Here is a 20,647-nt window from a genome sequence, read left to right as displayed (position 1 = left end):
ATGTTCCAGTGAGTTAAAAGATCCCAATAAAATCCAATCATTTGACCTTTTCTCACCTTTTTCTCTCCTGAAACCTGTTTGATTTTTATTAAATTGTATCTCAGGAGGATCCTGTGACTGTTCCTCCAAGACAAAACCATCCAATGGCTGCAGGATTCAACAACGTCTCTGTGAGTTTTATTCAACTCAGTTTCTATTGTTGAAACCAAATGATGACAGAAGCTTCACCACTAGGGGGCAGCAACTACTAATTTAAAAATCAGGCTTGTCCACAGGTGTTTGCAAGAGGTGGAAACATTTTATTAATCAGTCCAACATTATTACAAACAAATTGAAATCTTTTTTTAATAGAAAATATCTGGTGCAATAGAAATATTTGTCTTTAATGACCACATTTTCAGCATTCTATATCATTTGATAGTAAATAGGAGCTTTTACTCAAAAGCAAACGTTGGTGTACCCAAAACTGCTTTTAATTAATTTATCAAACATACTAAATACGAGACTTCCGGACCGGACCACCATCACAATGGTCGCATAGCGAGAGCCTCCTGGTTGAACCGGAGTAATTAGAGAAATTCTCCCCATAGAACCTAAGTAAATATAACAATATAATAACTTAAAAAGCGGGGACAAGATTGTACCACTATCTCGAGAAATAACCGCCGACTGAAGTCAGGTGGGTGAGAGAGAAAAGACGCAGCAACAATTAGCAGCTAGCGGGTTGAAGCTAACAAGCCACGAGGAGCAGCGCCTGAAATTGACCGACACTGAACTGATCCTGCGGGAACTAAAAGGGTTTCGCCAAGAAAATAAAGAACAATTTGAGACGATAAAAGAAGAACTTGCGAAGGTGAACACCAGGATGGAGGAGGTGGAGGGACGTATGGAGAAAGCAGAGGAAAGGATCCTAAATACGGAGGAGGTTATCACGGCTATGCTAAAGCTACACGCTAAGCTGGAGGACAAATTGATGGATCTGGAGAGTCGATCCAGACGAGAGAACATAAGGATATATGGGGTACCGGAGGGATCCGAGAAGGAATCGACGATGATCTCATTTGTCGAAGCCCTCCTCCGTCAAGGTGTTGAGTTAAACGAAGACACCCTGAACTCCACACTGAAAGAGCTCATCGGTCTGTGGGGCCGCAGCCGCCGCACCACCACCTCCATCATCATCAGGTTCTTAAGCTTCAGTACGAAAGAGATGATACTCCGTAAGGCCTGGCAGAGGAAGGGGTTTACATGGCAGGAACATCACATCAACCTGGATCATGACTATCCACCTCTCATACTTAAAAGATGAAGGGAATATAAAGAAATCCTCAAAGTTTTGAAGGAAAGTAACATCCACTTTCAGACCCTTTTTCCCGCGAAGCTGCGTGTTGGATACGAAGACGGAACCAGAACCTACAATACGGTGGAGGAGGCATCAGAGGACCTGCTGAGACGAGGCTTCACCGTGCCAACCATCAGACCTCCGGAGACGCTCATGGAGCAGGTGCAGCAACTGTCCTGGACGAGAGTGGACCGACCAGCGACGAAGGGCGCATTTACAGCCGGCCGGGGGTCCAGCTACAAGGAGAAGCTGCGAGCCTTCAGGAGAACACCTTCAGGAGAACACCTTCAGGAGAACACCTTCAGGACAACAACACCTTCAGGAGAACACCTTCAGGAGAACACCTTCGGGAGAACACCTTCAGGAGAACAACACCTTCAGGAGAACAACACCTTCAGGAGAACACCACCTTCAGGAGAACACCTTCGGGAGAACACCTTCAGGAGAACAACACCTTCAGGAGAACAACACCTTCGGGAGAACACCTTCGGGAGAACACCTTCAGGAGAACATCTTCAGGAGAACACCTTCAGGACAACAACACCTTCAGGAGAACACCAACTTCAGGAGAACACCTTCGGGAGAACAGCTTCGGGAGAACACCACCTTCCGGAGAACACCTTCAGGAGAACACCTGCGGCCCCTCCGGGACCCAGCGGATCTCCCCCAGACCGAAGACGGCGGGAGAAACTGTGAAATATCTTCAACCAAATCTGTAACTAGTGGTGGAAACAAACTATTGAATAATCCGGTTCATTCAGGACCTTTTTTCCTTTGGAAACTTTTCTCAGTTTTTTCTTCTTTTTTTTCAGCCATGCGGCTGTTGCAGGTAAGGGCCTCTCCCTCTGCACCGAGGAGGGAGATTTTTTCCTTCGAGCCCCTTGTGGGGACTCAACAGGGTCAGGTTAATAGACCCCTACCTAGGAAGTTACATGGACACATTATGTTCAGTTTTATGTGTATTATGTTAATTGTTTGTTCCCTGCCGGTTCTCCTCCAGGAGGGGGAACTGCACCAGGTTTCTGAGTGAGAAGGAGGAGGGAATCACATAGATGCAAAACGGATCTTTAAAAATAGCATCATTTAATGTAAATGGAGTACTCAACCCAGTTAAGAGGGAAAGAATCTTATCAAAATTAAAGAAAGATAAAATCCAAGTCGCTTTTTTGCAAGAGACACCTCAACGACTCAGAACACGATAAATTAAATAAACAAGGATTTAAACATGTTTACTTCTCTTCACATGGCTCGGGGAGGCGGAGAGGAGTGGCGACCCTCATATCCAAGGCTGTAAATTATGAGCACATTTCAGAATATAACGACAAGGAAGGCAGATTTGTTATGGTTGCAGGTAAATCAGAAGGAATCGTGATAACTCTCCTTAATGTGTATATTCCTCCTGGAAGTGACTGGTCCTTTTATAAACAAATAGTCGATATAATGATAACAAAAAGTCAGGGGATTTTAATATGCGGCGGAGACTTTAATGTCCGATTAAATCCGAAAATTGACTCTTCAAATGGGAAACCCGACGCAAAAAACATTAGCAGAAGATTAAATACCTGGATGAGTGAGGTGGGGGTCGTGGACGTTTGGAGAGAAAGAAACCCAAAGAGTGGAGATTACTCTCACTACTCACATGCTCACAACGTCTACTCCCGCATAGATTACTGCTTTATGTTCAGGGAGATCTTTTTAGGGTAGACAGCTGTGAAATGGGACCTAATACTCTTTCAGGTCATGGTCCCAATTACATCTCAATCCGTCTGAATAATAAGAGGAGGTCCACTCTGTGGAGACTGAACTCTAACATTTTGAACAAATTGGACATTAGAGATAAACTAAAACATGAAATTAATTTATACTTAGAAAATAACGATAATGAGGAAGTGACTCCTCCTATAATCTGGGACGCGTTAAAAGCAGAGATTAGGGGTAAAATTATATCCATAACCTCATATGAGAAGAGAATCAGAGAAAAAAAACTCCAGGAATTAGAAGAGGATTTGAAACGATTACAGAGAGAACATGCAAAATCTCCCAAAGATGACAACACCAAACACAAGATTATAAAACTAAAGACAGAAATAGAAGAAATAAACATTCAGGAAATCCAAAAAAAGCTTATTTTTATAAAACAGCAATACTATGAGGTAGGTGGGAAATCCCTGAAACTTTTATCATATAGGTTAAGAAAACAACAAGCCTGCAGAACTATACATAAAATAAGAAACAACGTAACAAAAGCAATAGAAACTAATCCGGAGAAAATCAAAAACTGCTTTCAAAAATACTATAAAACATTATATTCCCAGTCACAGACAAGCAGCGACAACCAGATCGATGCCTTTCTGGAAAAGATCAATCTTCCAACGATCACTGATGAACAAAATGAAAAATTAATATCCAAAATTACAAAAGAGGAAATTCAATCAGCAATCAAGAGAACTAAAACGGGAAAGTCTCCAGGGACAGATGGATTCACTACAGAATGGTACAAAATTATGCAAGACCAACTAATCCCAACATTAGAGAAAACTTTCAACTGGGTTTTAGAAAATAAAAATATCCGCCCTCATGGAGAGAGGCAGTGATTTCAGTCATACCGAAGGAAGGGAAAGACAAACTGGAATGTGGGAGTTATCGTCCTGTAAGTCTGCTAAACAATGATTATAAACTCTTCACCTCCATACTGTCTAAAAGAATAGAAGTCATATTACCAGCTTTAATATATAAAGACCAGACTGGCTTTGTCAGGCAAAGACAGACCCAAGACAACATTAGGAAAACACATTATGAGAGAAGTCACTCAGCAAAAACTAGAGGCACTGATATTAAGTCTAGATGCAGAGAAAGCATTTGATTCGGTGGGGTGGTCGTTTTTATATAAAGTGCTTTCAAAATTTGGATTTCATACAACGATAATCGACACATTTAAATCATTATATACTAAACCAACAGCTAGAATTAAAATTAATGGAGATTTGACCGATTCATTCACTTTGGAGAGAGGAACGAGACAGGGGTGTTGTGCGTCGCCGCTTCTCTTTGCCTTGTTTATTGAGCCCATGAGTCAACTGATCAGGCAGAGGTCAGAGGTCACAACGACATCTGGGGAGCAAAAACTATCCTTGTTCGCTGATGATTTATTGTTAAGTATAACACAGCCCACACAGACAATCCCAAAACTGATGAAGTTGCTCGAAGAGTTTAGTTTAATCTCTGGTTACAAAATTAATATAAATAAAACTCAAGTATTAACATTTAACTACAATCCACCGTCTTCAATAAAGACTGTGTACAACTGGAATTGGGAGGCCGAGTCTATCAAATATTTGGGTGTTTCACTACCGAGGGACTTCTCAAAACTGTTTGATATAAATTATGGCCGCGGCAGAGGCTCCGCCGAACCCCTGAGACCGACTCATCGAACCCCTGGGGTTCTGTTGAACCCAGGTTAAGAACCACTGGTCTATACGTACACAGTGTCCACTATAAAAATAAAATTATACCATTAGCCCTTAATAGAACGGTAACAACTTATTTAAGGCTTAACTTTTAGCATTAATTCAAAAACAGTTCAAATTAGACTTAGAATACATGAGCACGTAACAGCAATCAGCCATGTTTATATGAACTGCCCATTAACTTAGAACTTATCCTGCTTATGATCCGATCGTTGATCAGTTCTATTGGAGCAGGAATAGCTAGAATGTCTTATCGGTTTACCTGTTTCTTAACCAGCTTGTCTTTCACGACTCACTGGCCAAAAGCATCCGCTGTGTTTATTTTGGAAGAGTCTTGTAAAACTGTTCAGCTTCTTGAGGTGTTGAGAAGAGATGGATCTTTCCACCGTGGAGGATCCGACGTTTGCAGGGGTTGTGTTGGTATCCGCAGAATGCACCGATGTCAACAACCAGCTTCACCACCGGGTGAAACCAGCGTCTGATCCGCACCGTCTCTGCAGATAGATCCTGTGCAAACGTGATTTTGGCCCCATCTTGTATAATATCTCTTTTTCTGGAAATCTACCTGCTACCAGGATCTTTCTGTGGTGGTGGATCCAGAGTGTTGTTGATGAATGAAGACGAAACCAAACATCTGATCTTTTCCAGCAGCAAATAAGACACTCTGGAGGAAAAGTTTCTGCTCAATAGACGACCTAAACATACAATTTATCACATACAATTAAACATACAATTTATCACAATAATGATTAGAAAACTTTCAACATTTCTCTGTAATCAAGTTTCTTTATTGAAGAAGTCCAAAGAGACAGAACTACAGACATTTTTTCTGATCTAAATCTAAAAATATGAGAAGAAAACAGCATCAGTTCTGATTTGATGTTTCAGGTTTTTTGGATCACAATATAGAAAACAGAAGCAAGTTCAGATCACTTTGATCTCAACTGATTTAATAACAAATAAAACATCGAAATACAAGGATAAAAAATGAAAGGAAAACCATTAGAGTCCAGAGAAGTTTAGATTTTCATGAAATATTTCTGTCATAAGAATGAAATAAATGATCAGCAGTGATTTCCTTTATGGCTCCTGTAACACAAAGAACTAAACCGGAAAAATAAAGAAGATCAGAACAGCAGAGCAGAGACATCAGAACCATGAACCCTGATCAACAATCTGAGAGGAAAGAGGAAATCTATCTGGGTTTACAGAACTCTGCTGAGGATCCAGTTTCATAAATCCAAACTCCAGCCAGTAGCGGTTCAGTGAATCTGGTCTGGACTCTGTGGAGGAGAGTCATGGTTTCAGAGATGCTGTAGAAGGACAGAATACCTGCTGTATGATCCAGGTACACTCCGACTCTGGAGGAAACTGGACCTGAGATGGAGGTTGAAATTCTGTTGTGCCAATATTCGCTATTGTTTTGAGAACAATATAATGCCCAAGATTTATCATTACGTCCAAAACCACATTCATTACCCCATCCTGCTCTGCTGATACTCTTGTATGCGACTGCTACAGAAACTCTCCCTCTCCACTCCACCTCCCAGTAACAAGGTCCAGTCAGACTCTCTCTACCCAGAACCTGAAAATAATCAGTGAATCTGTCTGGATGACTAGAATAAGACTGATCTCTATTCATCCTTGTCACCTTCCTGTTCCTTTCTGATAGTCTCAGCCCTGTGTTTGCTGTGTTTGGATCCAGAGTGATTTCACATGAATATCTTAAGAATCCAGTTCTTCTCTTTGGTTCTGGTTCTGACAGTAGAACATCCACCTCAGTGACCATCAGTGAGATGTTTGTCCATGAGTCTCTCAGGACGTCCTGTAGTTTGTCTCTGAGCTCTGACACAGCTGCTGTCACGTCCTCAAAGTGTCTCAGAGGACGGATGTTGATGCTGGATGAGTGTGTAGACTCACTGAGTGCTGGCAGTGAGGGGTAGTTGAGGAGAAACTGGTTGTGATCCTCTGTGTGTGAGAGCTGCTCCAGCTCAGCGTCTTTCCTCTTCAGCTCAGTGATCTCCTGCTCCAGCTTCTCCTGAACATCTTTGACTCGACTCACTTCAGTTTCCTGCTGGGATCTGATCTGCTGCTTCACCTCAGAGCTTCTTTTCTGGAGGAGACGGATCAGCTGGGTGAAGATCTTCTCACTGTCCTCCACTGTTTTATCAGCAGAGCGATTGATGGCCTCCACCTCCTGTTGAAGCAGCTTCACATCTTTCTCCTGGTCCTGGATTCTCTGCTGGATGTTTCCTCGTCTCTCCTCCAGCTCTCTCTGCCTCTCAGTCCTTTCTGCTGCAGCTGATACTGTTTCATAGCCTTTATGTTCATCCATAGTGCAGAGATAGCAGATACACTTCTGATCAGTGCAGCAGAAGACCTCCAACAACTTATCATGCTTAGAGCAGATGTTCTCCTGGAGGTTCTTGGACGGCTCCACCAGCTTGTGTTTCTTGAATGCAGCTGAATCAAAATGAGGCTGAAGGTGTTTCTCACAGTAAGAGGCCAGACAGACTAAACAGGACTTGAAGGCTTTCAGTTTTCTTCCAGTGCAGGAATCACAGGCCACATCTTCAGGTCCAGCATAACAGTGATCAGCAGGAGCAGCTTGGAGTCCAGTCTTCTTCAGCTGCTCCACTAAAGCTGCTAGCAGGGTGTTTTTCTTCAAAACAGGCCTTGGTATGAAGGTCTCTCTGCACTCAGGGCAGCTGTGGATTCTTTTCTGATCCTCTTCATCCCAGTGATCTTTAATACAGTTCATACAGTAGCTGTGTCCACAGGGAGTAGCCACTGGATCCGTCAGTAGATCCAGACAGATTGAACAGGAGAAAGTCTCTCGGTTTAGCTGACTCTGCTCCATTTCTGCTCTCAGTCACAGTGACTGTCTGCGTTTCACTTCCTTGTAACAGAAACTGGTTTCACCTGATTTATGTCTCATGTTTCAGTGCAGAGAGGCTGCAGCCAATCAGGTTCACCCAAAGCAGATCTTGGTTACGCCCAGCCTCACAGTTCAGATCATAAAAATAATCCTGCCAATGTTACACCTAAAGTTTTATAAGACCATGAGGTTCATCTTAGGTAAAAAGACAATAATTAATACTAATGGGCCCAACTGTTCTTAAGAAATATACTTAATAAAGTAAACATGATTGTAAACTAATATTATCAAGGAACATGATTAAATGTTACCATTTGTCTGTATAATAGCACATGCACTCCTGGATTTCCAGATTTCTTTAGATTATGTCTCTCACTGTGGACATGAACCTAAGGTGAAAATTTCAAACCCCTCCATGATTTCTAAGTGGGAGAACTTGCAAAGTCACAGGGTGTTCAAATACTTATTTTCCTCTCTGTATTCTGGAAAATTATAGCTTAAGTATGACCGTTCTTGCAGCTAAGTTTAACTGGACTGTGCAATATTTTTAAATGCAATTTTAAAATGGTGTTTTTTATACTTTGTGTTCTGCACATGTTCTATCAAGATTTGAGATGAATAAAAGAAAACATGGCCTATTATTTATATTTAACATATAATTGCAACATTGTTGACTTGAAATGAAAAGTTTCAGACTTTTGGACTTCAAGGTTTTCCCCAGAAACTGTTGTGGTTCGGGGTTCCTTTGGTTCTTTTGTGGGTTTTTCTGTGCATACACTCACCTTTCACGACAGATGGCGCCATACTCACCCGACTGGAGTGTGTGTGTAGACCGCCATCAAGCACACCTGAACCTGATCAACTCATCAGCGGCGTATACTAAAGGAGGCTCCTGCCAGTCCTTCAGCACCCGAGTGTTAGCCAGACACGGTACCTCTGAGCCTCCTAGAACTAGCCTCTAATCTTTCCTCGTTGATCTGAATCCTCGTTGACCTTAATTCCCCAGTGACTTTTTCCTGTTGTTTTCTGCCTTCAGGTTTTTCCCTCCGGAGAAGCCCTTACGGATCCTGTCTGCTTCTCTGATCGAGATTCCCCTCGTGACGCCGTGGGTCCTACCCACTGGTTGCCCGAGTTCCCAGACTCACCTCCTCAGTCTGATTACAAGTTCCCCCCCCGGATTCCACAACTGGCAGTTGCACCGCTCCTTTGTCCCCGCCAAGCCCGAGCCTATCTGTCCGCCCTCCGACGCACTCCCCCGTTTCCTTCCTGGACACCAGCCGTCAGGCACAGGACCACCTGGACCACTTAAAAGACAAAGACCCCGAACCTCCCAGTAAACCCTCCTGGATCTCACACCATCGAACCACAAGTAAGCTCCGTTAATTCTGTGACTCTCCCGTTTCCGACAACCCTGAACTCACCATTCTGCTCTGCCTCTTTAGAGAGCCGATCGCTCCGTGAACCCGTTTCCTCCCTGGACCAGACCAGAGCTTCCACACCCTTTACTTGTCGTTTCACAATAAACCAATTACCGTACATACCTCTCCTGTATTGTGTTCTGCATGTGGGTCTGAAAATAGTAAATCCATCATGACAGAACACTCGGGCCAAACACTCAGTCCAGCAGACGCAATACGGAGAACATTGTCCGACCAACAGTCACTTCTGCAAACACACGAAACCGTATTAAGAGAACTAAGCAGACAGCAAGCAGAGACTAATCAACGTTTAACCGAATTAGCACATTTTCTCCAGGGTTCCACTCCTCGGGCTCCGACCCCAGCTCCCGCACCCGATCCAGCTCCAGTCCCCGCAATCCAGCCTACGTTTTCCGACATCCGTCCTCCAACTCCGGAGTGATTCTCAGGTGATATAAGTAAATGTAATGGATTTCTGCTTCAATGCTCAATCATCTTTAACCATGCCCCACAAAGTTTCTCCCAAGACGGCGCAAAGATTGCGTACGTTCTGTCTTTGTTGTCTGGACGAGTGTTATTATGGGCAGAAGCCCGTTTCCCGGATCCAGCTCAGTACGGGTGCTCGTTTGAAGATTTTTTAAAGGAGTTTAGACAAGTTTTCAGCCACGATTCTGACAAATCCTTTAATTCCCGTGAATTATGGAACATTAAGCAGGGTCACCGAACCGTCGCTGACTTTGCGGTGGATTTCCGCATTAAAGCTGCAGCGACTGGCTGGAATGCCGCGGCATTAAAGAGTGCATACTTTAATGCCCTGAACGAATCATTAAAAGACGAACTAGCTACACTAGACGAACCAAAAACGTTAGACGAGTTGATAGATTTAACTATTCGTCTTGACATTAGAATCCGGTCTCGCGCTAGAGAAAGGAGCCGGAGAAATCTGCCAGCGAAACAGTTGGGGGGTTTGACTCTCACTCCGGGGGTCTCTCCTCCCCGAGCTCCCCAGGAGCCCGAACCCATGCAGGTGGGGCGGACTCGGCTAACTCCTGAGGAGCGGCAACGACGCATATCAGCCCGCCTATGCATTTATGGTGGTTCCCCTGGTCATTTTCTCGCTCAGTGCCCTGTCCGTTTAAACCCCCAGGTCCGCCTTTAGGAACGAGGAGGTTGGCGGACCATTTGTTAAGCAAAGACTCTCCTCGATTATTATTACCTGCCACAATAATTTATCACAATCATTCCATCCCGTTGTCTGCCCTTGTTGACTCTGGCTGCGAACAGAACCTCATAGACGAATCCTTGGTTAAACAAATGGCCATAGAAACCGAACCTTTGTCTGTTCCATTGCGAGTTACTGCCCTAGATGGGAAGACTCTTCCACAGATCTCCCACCAAACCAAACCGCTTCACCTCATAATCTCCGGTAATCACAGTGAGTTCATTTCATTTTTCGTGTTTCCCACATCCAACTCACCTATAATCCTTGGGTTTCGATGGTTGCAACAACACAACCCACAAATTCACTGGTCAGACAGGCGTGTAGAATCTTGGTCCACGTCATGTCACTCATCATGTCTCCGCTCAGCTGTTCCCCCAGGTCCTCCGCCGGCTGAGCCGCAGGAGGCTGATCCAGTCGACCTGTCCATCATTCCTCCAGAATACCATGATCTCGCTCCCGTTTTCAGTAAGTCTAAGGCTCTCTCTCTACCTCCTTCTCGTCCGTACGATTGCTCCATAGATCTCTTACCCGGTGCCCCATTACCTTCCAGCCGATTGTATAACATCTCCCGTCCTGAAAGAGAAACCATGGAAAAATACATTAAAGAGTCGTTAGCCGCTGGCATAATCCGCCCATCTTCGTCACCCCTGGGAGCAGGGTTTTTCTTCGTAGGGAAAAAAGATGGCTCATTGAGACCATGCATTGACTACAGGGGACTAAATAATATTACAGTTAAAAACAAATATCCCCTTCCGCTGCTGTCATCAGCTTTCGAACCAGTCCATGGAGCAACAGTTTTCTCCAAGCTGGACTTAAGAAATGCTTACCACCTTCTGCGCATTCGTAAGGGAGACGAATGGAAGACAGCATTTAAAACACCCATTGGGCAGTTTGAGTACCTTGTTATGCCGTTTGGATTGTTGAATGCTCCTGCCTTTTTCCAAGCTCTGATAAACGATGTTTTAAGAGACTTCCTAAACATTTTTGTATTCGTTTATCTCGATGACATTCTGATTTACTCTAAATCCTTAGATGAACACAAGCATCACGTCCGTCTGGTTTTGCAGAGACTTTTAGAAAACAAGCTATATGTCAAGGCAGAAAAGTGTGAATTCCACAAGTCGTCTGTGTCATTTCTGGGTTTCATTCTTGGGGGCGGACAGGTAAGGCCGACGGAGGAAAAGATTCGGGCGGTCCTGGAGTGGCCAAGACCAGAGACCCGCAAACAGCTACAATGTTTCCTCGGATTTGCCAATTTTTACCGTCGTTTTATCCGCAATTACAGTCAGACAGCCTTACCTCTTACCGCTCTAACCTCTACCAAGATTCCTTTCAGTTGGACCCCGGAGACTGAGGCTGCCTTCTCTCGTCTCAAGAACCTCTTTGCCACCGCACCCATCCTCATTCAACCGGACCCCTCTAGGCAGTTCATCGTAGAAGTGGATGCGTCTGATTCCGGAGTTGGAGCAGTATTGTCTCAGATATCACCCCAAGACAATAAAACTCACCCCTGTGCCTTTTTTTCACGCAGATTAACACCACCTGAAAGGAACTATGATGTGGGGGACCGGGAACTACTAGCCATAAAGATGGCCCTAGAGGAGTGGAGACACTGGCTGGAGGGGGCAGAGCTTCCAGTCTTGGTTTGGACCAACCACAAGAATTTGTCCTACCTACGTTCCGCGAGACGGCTAAATCCACGACAATCACGCTGGTCGTTATTCTTCTCCCGGTTCAACCTCTCCATTTCATATCGCCCAGGATCTCGCAACATAAAACCTGATGCCCTTTCCCGTCTCTTCTCACCTGACGACTTTGAGAAGGTTCCAGCCACCATCCTCCCTCCCAGCTGCACAGTTGCAGCAATAACCTGGGAAATAGAAGACATTATAAAACAAGCAGAACTGTCCGACCCAGCTCCTGATTCCTGTCCACCCAATAAGACCTTCGTTCCTTCCTCCGCCCGGGCCCGTTTTCTTCAGTGGATCCACGCATCAAAGTTTTCTGGTCATCCCGGCATCAGTCGCACCGTCGCCCTAGTCAACCGAAGGTTCTGGTGGCCGTCCGTTCACAAAGATGTCCGGGATTATGTTCGAGCCTGCACCATCTGTTCCCGTAATAAGACATCCCATCAACCCCCGGCTGGTCTCCTTCAGCCACTTCCTATTCCAAAGCGCCCATGGTCCCACATATCGATAGACTTCGTCACCGGGTTGCCACCCTCCAAAGGCATGACCACCATCCTCTCCATTGTTGACCGCTTTTCCAAAGCTTGCCATTTCGTTCCCCTCCGTAAATTACCCACGGCCTTCCAAACAGCACAACTTCTGGTCAAACAAGTTTTCCGGCTTCATGGCATCCCGCAGGACATCCTATCGGATCGAGGACCACAATTCATCTCCCAGGTTTGGAAGAATTTTTGTTCAGCATTACACGCCAATGTTTCACTCACATCTGGTTTTCATCCGCAGTCCAATGGCCAAACAGAACGTCTCAATCAGGATCTTGAAACCACCCTTCGTTGTTTTTCATCCTCCAACTCAATATCTCAATATCTCCCTTGGGTGGAGTATGCCCATAACAGCCATGTTTCCGCTGCTACAGGTCTGTCCCCATTCGAAGCATCCCTCGGCTATCAACCACCTCTACTCTCAGCCGAGGAAGAGAATATTTCTGTCACCTCCGTCCGTCACCACATCCGTCGCTGTCAGAGGGTTTGGAAGGCTACTATAGACAATCTCAACCGCACTGTCGAACAGATTAAACGCCAGGCTGACCGCAGGAGGATTCCTGCTCCCACCTACACACCCGGTCAACAGGTTTGGTTGTCCTCCCGAGACATTCCCCTCAAATCTATGTCTAAAAAATTAGCTCCCCGTTATATTGGTCCATTTACTATAGAAGCCGTCATCAATCCATCCGCTGTCCGTCTCCGTTTGCCCACCTCCCTCCGCGTCCATCCCACCTTCCATGTGTCCCACATTAAACCCGTCCGGACCAGCCCGCTCTGCCCTCCAGCCGACGCCCCTCCCCCCCCCGTGACGTTGATGGCCACCCTGCAACTCACCATTCTGCTCTGCCTCTTTAGAGAGCCGATCGCTCCGTGAACCCGTTTCCTCCCTGGACCAGACCAGAGCTTCCACACCCTTTACTTGTCGTTTCACAATAAACCAATTACCGTACATACCTCTCCTGTATTGTGTTCTGCATGTGGGTCTGAAAATAGTAAATCCATCATGACAGAACACTCGGGCCAAACACTCAGTCCAGCAGACGCAATACGGAGAACATTGTCCGACCAACAGTCACTTCTGCAAACACATGACAGAAACCTTGCAAAGCCTGGTAGTTGGGCGCTTGGCAGTCATTCATCCAGCGGCCCGTCGTGATTTTGAGTTAAAAAATGCTTAAAGTTGACAGGAAACTTGAAAATATCCCGTGATAATTATGTGTTATTGGAAGATTAACATCAGAACATCGACTGTAAAGTCTTCAAAAATGCCAACATAAAAACAAAATTTAATAAATAAGCAATGCTAACCCTGGTGGGGGCACAAGTAAAGCCTGGTGGCCCGCCAGGATTATAATACACTGGGGGAAACTCTGGACTTGAGACTTGACTTGGGACTTGAGGATAAAGATTTGAGTTTTGTAAAACACTGACTTGGTCCCACCTTTGAAACAAACCCAAAGCGTCTAGCGCTAATGGGAGGAATTTCTTTTGGACTTTTACCAAACACAAAAAGAAACTGGTACGACTGACGCTACTCCATTTGTTTAATTTCTGTGAAGAAGGAGGTTGCACTCAGTGTCTTCTTCAGAGGTTTTTGTGTTGTTACCTTCAGTGGTTCCTGTTGTAGCGCCACCACATGTGAGGAGGTTAATAGGTTCTTCAGTGTGTTTGGTTTGTTTGACACAATGCAGTGTGAAAGCAAACCACAGCAGCTGAAACTGAAACAAATGTTGAAATGTTGGTTCCCAATTGAACCACGTCTACCTGACTACCAGGTATGAAATAGCTCTATTTTTCTTATGTAGTCAAAGATTAGGAAGAATATTGTGGCCGGCCCTTAGTGTTGCTGGAGACTCTGTGGTCAGATGGATGTAGATCACATACACATATTCTGGCCTTGTCAACAGATAACTGGATAAAATAATTCTAACTCTGAACAAATAATAGCTGGTTTTATCGCTGTACAAATGCTGCTGGGAAAGACAAGTGTTTTGTTGTTGACTTACCATCCAGAAACCACTTGCTGCATTCTTGTTGGTTGTGCAGGAGTCGCCACTTCTGCTTTTCAAAGATGTATGGTTCTAATACAGCAGATCTGTTTATATCCATATTTAGGTGAGAGTGTAAACGTTGAGTTGTGGGGCGTGGCCAGCAGCTTATTTGGATTTAAAGAGACAAGACGCCCTAAAACAGCTCAAATAGGAAGAACTGATCAGACTGAAATCTGATTATCTAAGAATGATTTTGTGCTAAAATTGTAATGAACAGGTTTTGTTTAGCCCACAGACATATCCTAACCTGTTTAAGAGACACCAACATGTTTGTTGTAGTTTTTTTCAGCCTTTCTAGGAGTAAATGATTTCCGTCTCTCTTTCAGCCTCGAAGCCGGACAACGCCGGAGGAATCGCTGCCTCTGTGATCGTGGTGGTGCTGCTGATCGGCACCCTGGTCGCTCTGCTCGTCTTCTACCTGCGAACCGAACCAGACGCCAACTCTCCATCGCTCGCTATCGGCATTAGTAACGAAGGATATGTTCCAGTGAGTTAAAAGATCCCAATAAAATCCAATCATTTGACCTTTTCTCACCTTTTTCTCTCCTGAAACCTGTTTGATTTTTATTAAATTGTATCTCAGGAGGATCCTGTGACTGTTCCTCCAAGACAAAACCATCCAATGGCTACAGGATTCAACAACGTCTCTGTGAGTTTTATTCACCTCAGTTTCTATTGTTGAAACCAAATGTTGACAGAAGCTTCACCACTAGGGGGCAGCAACTACTAATTTAAAAATCAGGCTTGTCCACAGGTGTTTGCAACAGGTGGAAACATTTTATTAATCAGTCCAACATTATTACAAACAAATTGAAATCTATTTTTAATAGAAAATATCTGGTGCAATAGAAATATTTGTCTCCACATTTTCAGCATTCTATATCATTTGATAGTAAATAGTTGCTTTTTCTCAAAAACAAACTTTGGTGTACCCAAAACTGCTTTTAATTAATTTATTAAATATACTAAATACACCAATTATGATCCAAAAAGTTTCTCTTCTGATAGTTTAGGCTTTTTTCTTTTTTTCCCCCTCCAAACAAGCTCCTAAAGTTAGCAAATTGGATCTTTCTTTCTTTTTTTATTTATTTATTTTTGTTATTTTAGCAGTTTTAGAGATACACATACATACATTGAACAGTTAGACTCCCCTCTAACTAGTTTGACAGGAGCAGTTGAGTAACAATCAACATAAAAAATTGAAAAAAGCTTAATTACATTAATTATACAGTTGGTGTCAAGCTCCGATGGATGATCCATTTCTTCCAGTGTTTATTGTATCTATAAGAGGCAAGTCTTAATGAAAAAGTTAGTCTCTCCATTGCGTGAATTTCCTTTATTATGTCCTTCCAGTCCAAACATGATGGTTGTTCCACTTCAAGCCACCTGTGAGTTACAGCCTTCTTTGCACCTGCATATTAGTAGGAGATATCTATCAGATTTCTTCAGTTCCTGAGGTAAATTACCAGGAAAACCACAGTAAAATCACAGCCTAAATTTAAGTCCATTTTAGTATTGATTTCTCTTATCACTTCTGACCAATAGGGGGCGATCTTAATACATTCCCAGAAGATATGAAAATGTCCTGCAGACACATTTCCACAGTTCCTCCAACATTTTGCCTTTTCAGTATCATTACAATGTTTACTTTTAATGTAAGATGTAACAAAAAAACGTACCATGCATTTCCAGGAAAATTCCTTCCACAGGCCAGAACTTGACGTGTGAATCACAGAATTGCATTTATTTAACCAAACATCCTCAGTTATTGTTATTTTGGCTCCTTTTTCCCATTTAACCTTAATATATGTTGTATTACATTTTCTCTCCGTTTGTAGACATGAGTATAGTTTGGATATTGTATTTTTGGGAGGTCTTCCGTTGCTCCAGTCTAATAGGATTTTAAGAATACGTGTCTCGTCCTCCTCCAAATATTTTATACTTTTATTGTCATGGTGTCTTAGCTGGAGGTATCTAAAAAAGTCACATTTTTCCAGGTTGTAGTTATCTTGAAGTTGTTTAAAACTTTTTAATTCACTATTCTTTGTAATCTTCCAGTAACTTGTTAAGCCTTTTTGTGACCACTGTGTAAATCTCTTATCCATTCTTGCAGGGAGAAAATCTCTATCATAAGCAGGCCATCTTAAAATTCGAGCATTTCTTTCAGTCTTTACTTGCTTTAATATTTTATGCCATATGTCCAACGGTACTTTTATCCATAAGGGTATTAGGTCAGAATCTATATGTTTTTTAATAAGGAAACGATCTCCGATCCAGGATTGTAGAGGTATATCACTGTAAGACGGCTCTATCTCTTTCCATTTAGCTTTACATGTTGGGTCACACCAACCAACTAACTCTCATCTGCGCTGCTCTGTAATAGTCCTCAGGTGTGTTAAAGCCCATCCACCCCTTTCTTTTGACAGTTGCAGTGTCTCGGTTTTTGTTTAGCCCAGATAAAATGTGAGATTATTCTGTCCCAATCGTGGAATTGTTTGTCAGGAACCTTTATAGGCAGAGCCTGAAGAAGATAAAGAAGCCTTGGTAAAAGGTTCATCTGTATTTTATCTATTTGGTTATGTAGATTCATGGGTAACAGAGACCAACGCTGTAGATCCGCCTTAATCTCTACTGTCAGTGGGATGTAATTGCATTCAAAAAGGTTGGATAACTGCAGGACGTTTAACTCCCAGATATTTTATAGGTTTGTTGTGCCAGTTGAACTTGGACATTTTCTGAATTCTTAGTGATGGTTGATATTTAAATGTGAGAACTTGTGTTTTCTGTAGATTTGATTTATACCCTGAGTTAGTTCTGAATGTCTTGAGTAAAGAAAGAAGATCAGGTAGGCTGACTTCTGGGTTAGTTAGCGTTACCAGCACATCGTCAGCGTAGAGGCGTATCTTGTGCATTGTGCCTTTAATGGTTCCACCCATAAAGTCCTTGTGTTCTCTGATGGCCTGCGCTAGAGGCTCAATGAGAAGCTCAACCAATGTGGGGCTGAGGGGGCAGCCTTGGCGACAGCCCCTTCCTAGTTGTATTTTATCTGATAAATCCCCATTAATCCTAATCCTGGCAGAGGGTGACGCATACAGAGACCTAAAGCAACCTATAATTTGACTATTAAAGCCGAATCTTTCCAAAGCCAAATAAAGATAGTTCCAACACACCGAGTCAAACGCCTTTTCTGCATCTAAACTGTCAGCCATCGATTCTGTGTTTTTCATTGGGTCTATGAGGTGAAGAGCCCGTCTCACGTTGTCATGGGTTTGCCTGTTGTGAACAAAACCGGTCTGATCTGCGTCTGTAATTTCAGGGATTATAAATTCCAGCCTTTTAGCCAGTATTGTTGCAAATATCCTGTAATCAATGTTTAAATCTGATATTGGTCTGTATGAACCACATTCTGTTTTATCTTTACCTGGCTTAGGAATCACTGAGATCACCGCTCTTCTCCAAGATGGTGGTGTTTCCCCTCCAGAAAGTACATGATTAAAGCAATCCTTAAGCAGAGGGGTGAATAATTTCCGGAAGTGTCTGTACCACTCCGCCGGGTAGCCGTCCTCACCTGCCATCTTATTCCCTTTCATTTTTGAAATTGCTTCATTAATCTCCTCCTCAGTTAGTTGTTGTGTTAGCCTGTTATTTTGATCTGTTCCTATCGATGGTAAATCCAGAGAGGCAAGAAATGCTCTCACTGAGGACGGGTCTGCTGCGTGAGGCTGTGTGTATAACTGAGTGTAGTATAATGTCTCTTAGAGAATGGGATGTCTTTTTATCTGTTGGAGTTTTAATTTTCTGCATAAATATATCAGTTTGTTGTTTACGTATTCTCCAGGCAAGAAGTTTCTTTGATTTGGGTTCATTTTCATAATAATTCAATTTAATGAATTTAACTTTTTTCTCTCTCTGCTCTTCATATAAACAGTTTAGAGCTTGTCTTGTTTCTCCCATCTGTGGTCATTGTGATTTTCCATGTGCTGTATTTCTAGAGATTTTAATTTTATAGTAAGATCTTTAAAACATTTCTCTTTTTCTTTTTTTATGGGAGGACCACATAATTAACGTCCCTCTCAGAACAGTTTTTGCTGCGTCCCATAAAATCCAGGGAGAAATATCCTCTGTGTTGTTGTGGTCCATATAGTCTTTCAATTCTTTTTCTACCAAGCTGTCAAATTTAGTATCATTTAATAAACTGTTATTAAAAAAAGAAACTCCACAGGGTTTCTTTGCGATCATTATCCAGGTGGAGTGTCATATACACCCCTGCATGATCAGATATATCTCTCACCCCATGTCACAGTTTATTATTCTATGTTTATCAACATTTTGTATAAAGAAATAGTCTAATCTTGAATGGATCTGATGAGAATAAGAAAAAAAGGTGTATTTTTTATCCTGAGGGTTTAAGTTCCTCCATACATCCACCAACCCTAATTCTTTAATCGTTATTTTAATCTATATTGCTTCTGTCTGAGCTTTTGTAATTTTGCTGGTTGAGTCCAGAAAAGGATTTAAGTGAACTTTCCAGTCTCTCCTGCATATCAATGTCCCAGATACTTCTGGTGCAATCATGTCAAAGATTTTCCTAATAAGCTGTTTATTATTTCCGGGTGGTCTATCCACATTCAGTAAGGTGACTTCTTTATGATCTATGTATCCTTTGACCAGTATATACTGTCCTTCTTTGTCTTTAATTTGTGAGGAGAACTGAAAATTCAGCCTATTAGACAATAAAATCGCTGCTCCTCTACAGCGGCTTTTTGTATATGAAGAGAAGTTCACATTTTTAACCCCATTTTGCTCAATTTTTCATGTTCAGCAGTAGAGATGTGTTTCTTGGCAAAAAATTATATCTTGTTTTTCTTGTTTCATCTTTGCAAAGAGTAATTACCTTAACATTACGAGTAATTACCTTAACATAAAGAGTAATTATCTTAACATTAAGGGTAATTACCTTAACATTAAGGGTAATTACCTTAACATCAAGAGTAATTACCTTAACATAAAGAGTAATTATCTTAACATTAAGGGTAATTACCTTAACATTAAGGGTAATTACCTTAACATTAAGAGTAATTAATTTATACTGTTGTTTCATTTCTGTCATTAATATACAAACAAGGAATACCTATTATATTCCAGATGCTCTGGTGAACAAGGACGGGTCTGCAAAGCAACAAAACAACACATAACATACGTGACTTCCCAGAGTGAAGTACCAGTCCACCTTCAGAGTAGTGAGGAGAGTCCCTAGAACCCCAGGGGGCTCCTCGCGGTGCTGCCCCTCGTCTCTCCTCCATCATGGCAGAGCCCTTGGAGAAAGCGTGCCTGTTCCCAGATCTGCAGTCGTCCGTAATACTCCTACTTTACAGGGAAATTCACCAGAAAGTTACAGGATGTTGTCGTTGCGCCTGAAGGTCCTCAGTTTTTCCTGGATGTGTTTCGCTCATGTTTCCCGGGTCCACCGCTGGGTTCTGCTCGCTCCTTCCCGGGAGAAGGCTCTCGGTTTGGGTTGGGAGGCGTCCTCCGTTGGTTTGTCCTTCGCTTCAAACATGTTCCTCTTCCTCATGTCGTCAGACGCGTCCTGTGCATTGTTGTAAACCACAGGGCCGTTCTCATAAAACACGCCAAGTCTGGATGGGTACATGGTCTGGAAGAGAAGTCAATCAATGCCGTTCCTCTATTACTGATCATTTCATGCATCCAGCTGTTAAATACAGAAAATGCCGACTAGAAAAATTTCCCACATGGTTTTTGCGCCCCCTCTAGTGCAGCGCCCCTCTGCTTACAGTGCATACCCACTTTTATCGCCACTGGTTTTATGACACGTCTCCAACCTTTCTCACAGGTTTAAAGCTCAGTTTTCCAAATGTTGACAGTGGAGGAGCTTTAACCTCCTCTTCATTACTGCTACCAGGATCTTTCTGTGGTGGTGGATCCAGAGTGTTGTTGATGAATGAAGACGAAACCAAACATCTGATCTTTTCCAGCAGCAAATAAGACACTCTGGAGGAAAAGTTTCTGCTCAATAGACAA

The 20,647-nt window shown here is 42.9% G+C and overlaps 1 protein-coding gene and 1 long non-coding RNA gene across 2 annotated transcripts; one reads left to right on the top strand and one right to left on the bottom strand.

Moving 5' to 3' along the window:
* Positions 1–5,572: 5,572 nt before the first annotated feature.
* Positions 5,573–7,731, bottom strand: LOC116724533 (E3 ubiquitin/ISG15 ligase TRIM25-like). Its single transcript, XM_032570283.1, has one exon. It carries the CDS (start codon positions 7,664–7,666, stop codon positions 6,002–6,004), a length of 1,665 nt encoding a protein of 554 aa, XP_032426174.1. The 5' UTR covers positions 7,667–7,731; the 3' UTR covers positions 5,573–6,001.
* A 681-nt stretch (positions 7,732–8,412) lies between these two features.
* Positions 8,413–9,280, top strand: LOC116724684 (uncharacterized). The gene is made up of 2 exons (XR_004340240.1): positions 8,413–9,053; positions 9,127–9,280. It is a non-coding gene; the product is annotated as an uncharacterized LOC116724684 (long non-coding RNA).
* The last annotated feature ends 11,367 nt before the right edge of the window (positions 9,281–20,647 follow it).

Source organism: Xiphophorus hellerii, chromosome 8, assembly GCF_003331165.1.
Source record: "Xiphophorus hellerii strain 12219 chromosome 8, Xiphophorus_hellerii-4.1, whole genome shotgun sequence".
In the NCBI taxonomy this organism is placed as follows: Eukaryota; Metazoa; Chordata; class Actinopteri; order Cyprinodontiformes; family Poeciliidae; genus Xiphophorus; species Xiphophorus hellerii.
This window is presented reverse-complemented; position numbering and strand designations above follow the sequence as displayed.